The sequence below is a fragment of the Morone saxatilis genome, unplaced genomic scaffold, assembly GCF_004916995.1.
Source record: "Morone saxatilis isolate NCDOM2014 unplaced genomic scaffold, NCSU_SB_2.0 Contig24, whole genome shotgun sequence".
Classification (NCBI taxonomy): domain Eukaryota; kingdom Metazoa; phylum Chordata; class Actinopteri; family Moronidae; genus Morone; species Morone saxatilis.
Window position 1 is genome coordinate 4,073,189 of NW_023339807.1, and position 9,379 is coordinate 4,082,567.

At 43.7% G+C, this 9,379-nt stretch overlaps 1 protein-coding gene across 4 annotated transcripts in view; it reads right to left on the minus strand.

Annotated features, from left to right (window-relative positions):
• Nucleotides 1-9,379, minus strand: part of LOC118336017 (vacuolar protein sorting-associated protein 13B-like) — a 313,914-nt gene that overhangs the window by 168,841 nt on the left and 135,694 nt on the right. For all 4 annotated transcript variants that reach the window (XR_004797093.1, XM_035672549.1, XM_035672551.1 and 1 more), the window contains one exon: nt 3,923-4,056. Coding sequence is in view for 3 of the 4 variants with exons in the window: in XM_035672549.1 (XP_035528442.1) it covers nt 3,923-4,056 (134 nt within the window). In the remaining variant the exon portion in view is untranslated. The remainder of the gene's footprint in view (nt 1-3,922; nt 4,057-9,379) is intronic.

A 9,379-nucleotide genomic window follows, 5' to 3' on the forward strand; every position in this document is an offset into this window, starting at 1 on the left:
TGTCCTCTGGGAGAATGGGGCGGAGAAGGGGAGATGACAGGATGAAAAGGGGTAAGGGTAAGGGAGGGGGAAAGGTAGGCAGGAAATGAGTGCAGGGGAGAAATGTGGGGGACTGAGAAGGACACGAGAGGCAAAGTGAAGAGTTTAGGAGATGTACTGTATGCAAAGAGTAACACAATGAGTTGTAGCAAGAGAAGGAAGCAAAACTGAGGGTCAGAACGCCAAGGCTGAGGGCAAGTGGCCATTTTAAGATGTGCCAGGCCACTCTGGCTAGGGTGACAATTACAGCACTGCCCTTCAGCCCTAATGTGAAGTGACTACTAAAATAACACCACCTACACATATTATAGCCTTGCATGACCAAGGAACTTAGCTGCTCCTACAGGGAAAAACACACACACACACACTCCCTCATTGTGTGTATGACACAGATGATCTGTGCTGTACGTAATGTCAAGGAGACTCCACCATCTTGGGCCTTAGGGGCTCAGTTTGGATGGTTAAGTCCCTCTGACCTCACCATGCCTGTGGCAATGGTGTGACAAAGACACTGGCTCTTTCGCTCTTCGTAAATGTCTTCTTCTTCCACATTAGCATCCTCTCTTTCTCTCGGTACATCTTTCCTGAGGAGCATCTAAACTAATCGACCACGGTTTAAGAATGTGGGGCCCCAATTTGTCCAAGTAGTGATTCACCACAGCTATATGTGTAAACTGAACCATTTTTCTTTGAAGCAGCCGGCTTGTCTGTTTTCAACATTAGCTGCCCGTCCGTCTTTTTTTATTACTGACTGTTTTTTGAGGAGACTAAAGGAAGTTCTGTGATGGCTTTGAATGGATTACGAATAAAGTTTTGGCCATTTTCACTGCAGGGTGAGAAACGGCTATCATTCCTAGCGAGGTAACAGGAGAAGAGCGTCTTGCAAACTGAGATAGATAGGAATGCACTGGATTTGAAGTCACAGGGGAACCATGGCTCAGAATCATCTCTGGGGTTTGGTTAAAGCACTCAGCTACAGATAGACCGTGACACTCATGGATTCAGATAATAATCTGTGCCCAAACCACGCATGACGGGCCATCACCAGGAATCAATGCTAACTATGTCTGTCATTGAAAAAGACAAGTATGGTGTAAAGAAAGATTTTAGAGCAGAACGCTACAAATAGAAACAGTGCATGTTCTGATTTTTCCAGCTGCTATTCTGGTTTTAGACTTTAAGTGGGATATGTGTGTAAGACATTACATAAGCCATATTCAAGTATAGAGTCACACTGTAATGAAATGCACAGAGCAGTGGGACAGAATTGCTTACACAGATTTTTTTTGAGGTTATGCTGTTTCTTGAGGTAAGATAAGGGATGATGCAGCAAAGTGCATCAGACCTTAAACAACTTAAATACTTAGATTATAAATTGAAAATATAGAACACGTTTTATTCCAAGTGTTCTGGGCTATTTGTGAACTGCTGACATTGGTGGAATAAATGACAACAGAAAATAGCTGAAAATGAAAACCTCATGTACCCTACCTTTTCCATTCTGCATTATCGCTATTTTCTTACCTACTCCTATTTAAATATGCCCACAGTCTAGCATCTGTGCAAGACCACGACCTCCTTTGCCTCCTGCTGTGAATCTGTAGGAAAGAATTGATGTCACAGAGACAAACCATCATAAAACCAGGGAGATTTTTTAAACCAATTTACACGATCACCAGCTATCACGTGTCCCATGTATTCTGTTTAAACAGCCTTAAGTGGTCTCAGCAGCCGTAGAATAATAAATACTTTTGTAACTTTCTCCCACCAATCTCATTCCCTTACTTCGCTCCTTCCCTCTTGCTCCTCTCTCTTCTAAAGACGGAGAAAGCCCTGCATGCCAAATTGGGCACATGTGCAGCAGAAGTGTGAGCCATTAGGTATTCTGTTTACACCACACTAAAATAAATGGAGTGGTTTAAATTTGGGGATATCCAAGGCCTGGGGTACCAGCTGTCGGGTCGTTCGGTTTGGTCCGCTTCCACTCCCATGTCAACAGGACAGACTGTTTCCTAATTACCGCTACAGTACGTGGTGTGGTCCCGGTCGCACAGCCGAAGGGGACAGAGGAAAGTGGAGGCAATGACGGGCTCAGCAAACTATTAGAGGGTTGAGTTAACTTTTGTGGAAGTACTATAAACAGCTCAATGGGCTGACAGGGGACCTGGGCTCTGGAGGGTTATTTCAATTCAAATGCGTCATGCTCTCTTTCATGTTTGACTGACACCGGTTTGTGTGGTCCTAGCAATGAGAATTAATATGAATTAAGAATGGTTGTTGTTGGACTTTTGCATCGTTGGTTATTGTTTACATGCACAAAGAAACCTGCCTATAAGCCATATTCCAATTAAAGACTGATTCAGATTACCTGCACTTTGAATTCCCATACAGAGTATCCCGGCTGCCACAAATAAACCTGTTAAGAGAAAACTTCTGTGCTGAACTGCCTGCATATACAACAGTACACCGCCAGAAAGGTATGAAAATAGAATCCGGTGAAGTTATGATCTGTGAGTTGATAGTCTGCTGACATCACAATGTAACCATAACCTTGTTTGAGTCTGACTGTGTGCTGACAGAGAAAACCAACAGTCAAAGAATACTTCCATGCTCTAGTGATCTGTAGGACATCTGAGACATCCTGATCAGGTCTCTCATAATGAGAAGATGTGTAGTTTTTTAACACAGTTCTGATGTCTACGGCCGCCAACCAAAAACCAGTATATGTGAATAAAAAAAAATACAAAAAAATACAAAATTAAAACTCTCTAGACGAGAAGTCACAAACAAACCTAACAGACTACTGAACACAAAGACATCCATATGCACCAATCAGTAAAGTACCACATGAACACTGGGTGCGTAGACAGATACACACGTGTGCATACACCATGACGTTCTGTTCCTGCATCAAGAGGAGCCCTGTCAAAGAGTTGTCAGCACTTCTTGATGCACTTCAGATGGGGTTGGTTGTGATGTGGGCTCTGCTAACTGGTCCAGTCAAGATGCAGCAAGCAGCCACACAATGGGAGCACTTAACTATCCAGTTAGACACTTAAACAGACGGACAGGGACATCAGGCAAGCCAGCCAGTCAACCAGAAAGTCAGTCCGCTACAAAGGGACATGAGACGCTACGTATGCATTTGTATGTAAAACAGGCTAATGGGCTAACAGCTAACAGAGGTCCCTGGAAGCCATATGGCCACAAGTACAGAGGGAGCTAAGCTGGGCTGGGCTGAGCTAAACCTCAGTACTTTACTGTAACAAAGGAGAGAAAGAGGCGAAAAGGGAGTGGGTTAATGGTCTCTAAAGTAGATTAGAGACTGGTGTTTGGAAATGTAAAGTTGCTCCCGGACATGTGTGACAGCCAATAACTTCTGTATAAGGTCAAGTCAAGGAGCAACAAGCTTGAACCTGAAAGATAAATGTGGTAATTATTGGCATAAATTGGTAGGCCAAGACATTTTTTTTGTTTTTTTTGTTTTTTTTTTGGGGGGGGAGGGGGGTAACCAGCTATAACAGGTGAGCTATTCAGTCACCCCAGACCAAGACATTTGAAGACATTATTATTGTTAAATACAGTATGTGGTTGCCAGATTTCAAAGAATCTAATAGCAATTATCTGAATTTAGTGTGTAGCTCAAGAATACTTCAGCAAGGTGGATTCTTGTTGACATGGGGGCTTGACCCCGAGTCCTGGAGTACAAGGATATGCCACTGAGCCACTCTGCCCCAACAGGACTAGATACAGTGAAATCTTGCACATCACTGATCATCACTGATGAACAACATCAAACGACCACCATCCAAGATCAGCCCTGTAGAGAAAACGGGATACAGAGACAATAACAACAATAATGGTAGGGAGTATCATTTAGTACCTGTAGAGTAAGGCGTTTAACAGCATCCCAGGCATGCGCGATAAGCTCCTTCATTCTCTCCTCTGAGGTTGTCCATGACTCCTCTGCTGTTGTGTCAGGCATCACCTTCATTGGAATGGACAATGGACGTGATTCTGGTAAAAAAAAGGAAAGTGATTAAAACGAAAGACATTGGATAAATTCATTGTTTTAAAACAGCTTTTCTTCAACAATCAGTCGTATTCTGGCATTTTTCAGTACTGTATGCACCCACTATTAATGTGAGTTAGGTTTGTTTAAATCTTTGGTCCTGTGATGAAATATCCACAGTACAGTAGCACCCTGTAACGTATTATATAAAATCAACATATGATGAGAAAATGTACTGTCCTGCATCCATCCTTTATTTAACTCTCTTCATAACTCACTGTTATTTTCATTTGCTGTACAGTATCATGTTATATGATGTATAAATGACACTTCATTGAGATGATGTAATGTTGGCACTCAGGTTTCTTGTCTCCTACAGCGAGAGAGGGAACTATGAGAACTGAGAGAATGCATGCATGCACGCACGCATGCACACACACACACACACACACTCACGCACACAGTGTTCTAGACATGACATGGCCTGGTGTCCCTGCTGTGGTCCAGACGAAGGCCGATTGTCTGTACTGATACTCATGGCAACAGCCAAGCACACAAATCACACAGCAACAACCTCCTCGCTATTAGCGTGTGCACTAGCTGTATGATCCAGAGGGTCAAAACACAAATTCAGTGTCCAAGAGACAGTTGCTGTGAGAAAGGAAGACAGACAGATAGGAGAAACTGGGCGTAAGCGATGCAGAAGCAGAAACAGAGGGACTGAGACAGAGGCATTGACAGAACACACACTCTACCAGGTTAGCCTGAGGTCTGTGGATGTTAAAGCCATCAGGGCGTCATAGGTGAGGGAAGGGGGGGGGGTCTCTCTGAAGACACATTAAGAGATATTCCATGATTTAAAGGTCTGCCTTGCTCAGCAGCTCCTTCCCACACTTGTCATGAAACAGCGGTGATGTCACAGCACCACCGTGCCGCCTCAGACTCCACTCTCCCAAATATCACTAAAACAGCCAAATTGGTTGGCATGGCAACAAGAGTGTGTTGCCAGGGCAATAGACAAAAAGGATGGTTAGTTACCCTGGTTTGTGGTTGCTGTGGCAACTTGATTTAAAATTTGTGGGTGGAAATGTGTGTGTATGTATGGCTGAGGGACTAAGGTCACAGGTGCACGCATGCGTGTATGTGTGTGTGTGTGTGTGTGTAAAGAAAAGCAGAGTAAAGGCCAAGCTCATCGTGTCTGGACTCTCCTACAGTATTGTCTCACACTCAGCATCCAGGTGCCTCTGGCATTTAGGGACTAGGAAATGGACTGTATTTGTCATGATGGCCACAATCAGTGTTGCATCATTACATGCTAAGCATAGGACTTTGACTGCACAGTCCATTTTATACATTTGGCAACCCATAATTTCCAACGTGCCTTCTCCCTCATTCTTATTTCTCAGCTACATTGTTTCTGTGAGCCTTGTACACAACCAATTCCAACGTTCGTATACTTAACTAAATATCCATATAGTCACAGATGGCAAAAATTGACTTTGACAGGACAGATTGTATTTCATGGACTGTCTTTCATTGAGTAATGTGCAGAGAGTGCTGCATAAACCGCTGTGATATCATTGGGTTGTCAATAGTGTTTTGTTGAAGAGGGCTGTGTGTGTTTTAGAGTATTCCTGTCACACTGCATTAGAGAGCCGTTTCCTGTTCATCTCTGCAGGGGATCCATATAGACATGACAGAGCTCTGTGGCTGCTGCTTTCTGTCATGTGGCCCAGCTGTCTAGACCTAGGAGAGTTTACCCCAAGGACTAGGCATGCTGTGTGTGTGTGTGTGTGTGTGTGTGTGTGTGTGTGTTTATTTGTAAAGTAGGTTCTGACAATGTTGTGTATCTGCATGTGTCCGATTTGTAACTGTGTGCATGAGTCAATGTCTGCACCAACATTGACATCAATGTCTATGTGCACAGACAAGTATGTGTGTGTTAGTGTGGGTGTGATTTTAACTCCATTGGTGGTTATCACTGGCAATACCACAGTCTCACTACTTACGTCAAAGTCATGGTTACCCCCCACAATGTCCAGAATACATCCTTGCCCAACCAAACAGTGCCTTACCACATGGGAAAATACAACACAAACATATATACACACATTGCCCTGACAACTCACAACAGAAAAAAACATTAAAACAGACCCCAAAATGAGTTCATACCCTCAGTAATCATCATTGATGAATGCTTAAAATAAACAGAGACCACCCTTCTGCGCTTCAAAAACATCAATCCTGGTCACACGCACTCACAGGACCATGTCCCTCCAATTTACCAAAATATTCTATTACACACCATAAGAGTGTTAGTGTGAGGGTGGAGTGGACCCTGCATGACTAGAAGTTGGAGACTATGCACAATTACGAATATGCGAGCTTACATGAGTAGGTATGTAGTGTGTTACAAGCACAATGCACTCACATAAATCTGCGTAACTAATTTTTAATGCACAACATGCAGTGAGTATTAATATACACACGTCAGCCCAGAGTCTGAAATTAGGCCATAGGCAGTTAGAGCAATTACCATTAAATCCATTTCATAACGCCCTGACCTTTCACTACCTTTTCACCTCAAATCAATACAACCTTCAAATATCTAATCTGACTCATGTTCTAGAGGAACCCATCACTCTTCTTATGAGCCTCAAAGGTAACACTGGCTGCAGTTTGCATCTAATAACTGGTTATTGCCCTAATTCTTTAGACCTTATGGCTGACCTTCACCTGAAAGAACCAAAATGATCATCTATTTTTTAAAGTCCTTTTTTGACTTTGGGGGTAGGCCAGACTGTGAAAGCCCTTCCCCAGAGAGAGTCTGTTAGGCCAATCAGAAAGTGTGCTAAAGTACAGCATAGGCAGTAACAATGCAAGTCCAGTCTGCATGCAGCTCTCCGCTTTGTTTTAAATACCATTCCAGGACTCTGTTTGTTAATCCTGGGGTCATTATTTGGAATGAAACTGCCATATCTTGTTATAGTGACTTGGCGCCCGCCATTCCTGCAGGGAGGGGATTGAGAGAAGCGAGGGACGGAGAATGAGAAAGACAGAGAGAACACAAGAGGTCTAAATTCAAATGAAAGAGAAATATGACAGGAGCGCCCGAAGCTCTTAAACCTGCCCAGGCCTAACAAGTCCTCAGAGTCCTCTTAAAGTGGGGTTATTCCCCCTGCCTCGTGCCATCTCAGCCATGTCCTCATTTTCACCCTCTGTTAGGCCATTAGGCTAATATCTTATTGGCCAAACTCTGGTCATACACCCTTCCCCTTTCCTTCCCTCCTGTTTTGTTCTCACTCTCTCCAACCACTCCCTCTCTCTCTCTCTCTCTCTTGGTGTTCAGCTGGTGTGTGGAGCTGCCAGTCCAGTCCTCTATAAACATTCTGGTGTTCTGATGGTGATTATTCATCCTCTTTAACAGCTCCATCACATCCCCCAGCAAGAGAAAGGCCCGGGCCTTTGAACTCCACAGCCTGAGCATGTGTCAAGTGATCAGAGAAAACGCAGAGACCAGAGCTCCATTACAACACGTTGACATTAAGGCGAGAAACAAATCAATGTTGCCTCATTTCATAATGTACAACACAACACTGCCGTAACACTGCTGTAAAATGTGTGAGGGCGTGTGGCGTGGCGGGTGTAAATCGCACATCATACCAAAGTCTGATTCCCGCTCGCAATTGAAAACACGCATGAACATACACACAAATTCACTCTTATACACTCACAGTCACACGACACTAACATCATAAGAGCGCCCACTACAGATTTAACAGTTTTTACAACAATGGCACGAAGTATCCATGTCCTTCCCGATAAAAACAGCCTCATTGAGGATTCTCAGCATTTCCCCATGCCGCCTGCTATCTTTCTGGTATGTTCCCTATTACAAATGGTTTACAGTGAGTTGAAGTGTTGTATATTCTTGTACAGCTGCGTGCAGAGGCAGCAATGGGGCTCTTTAATAAACCTGCCCCCCTATTTGTTTTGGATGCAAGTCGGTGTTTATTTAAATATTTACGTGACTCCATTTGTTATGGGGTTATTGAAGCCGCCATGAAAAAAGTGTTGGTGTGGCCAGGCTGACTGAATGGGTGAGGAATGGGGAATGCAAGTGCCCATTTATTTCTACTTCTCTACACACACAAACACACACACACACACACACACACAGCATCCACGTACACACCGCACGATAACTTTGTCTGCCAGCTGTTCTTCAGGAAGTCCCCTAAACCAGTCAAGGTAATTGTGGAGACTTTTCAAATCAGGCATGTGGAGACACACTCTGATGTCTCTGGCAAGAAGAAAAGCGAGAAGAGGATCACACACATTTCTCATCGCAATCGTCATCACTTTCATCATCATTATCATCAGAGTTCAGAGTGATCATAGACAACAAGGTCGGTCCAATCTGCGCAATATTCAGTTGAGATACTTATCTAAAAAAAGAGGAGAGGAGAGGAGAGGAGAGGAGAGGAGAGAGCTTCTGCCAGCCAGACCGTGACACAAGATGTAAAGAATGAAAACAAAAAGACAGTATGACACCAAGACCCTTTGAAACGTCCCTTGTGAAATCATCTCAACCCGGTTTCCAATCCCTCCTGTTCCTCCGTCATCTGAACTAAACCCACTCCAGCCTGCGCACTAATCCACGCTACGTCTGAGGAACCACAGCTCAACCCCAACTTCCCTCTGCTCCTCTCACTTCGACCTCAACAACCACAGCCAACATCCACAAAGCCTAATACCCTTATCATTCATGAAAGCAGAAAAAGGGATACATAAGGACAAATCCATTCCCCACAGACTGATCTGTGTGTCCTGGAAGTCAGTGCGAGGTTTGTATGGGCTCATCAGTGCGCAGAGGCCAGAGACCTTCCAATCTAGCGAGTAGAGTCCCCTGTAGACTGCAGCCATTCTTCTCAGGGGGGGCCTCCTATCTCATTATTCCTTCTTTTTCTTGTTTTCTTTCCCCAGTCCAACCATCATTACCTTGATAAATTATTGACTTTACCAGAAAAATTAAACTATATAAATAACTCCACAATGAAAATATTATCCCCTTCTGAAAAGCGCACAGCAGCCAATAAAAACCTGCCTGACTTCCATCAGGCTACTTGGGCCCGGATTATAGTTATGTATGACTGTGTAGTTCGGCCTGAAGTCCTCTCATCAGTTCTCTTTTATATATGTGTATATGCATGTATATATTAGTTTCTCTCTGCCATTCCTTTCTCCAAAATATATTAATTTATGTCTTTCCAAAATATGTCTCTCAACCATGAAACCTGGATTTTCTTTCCCGTTCCCAACCCCACA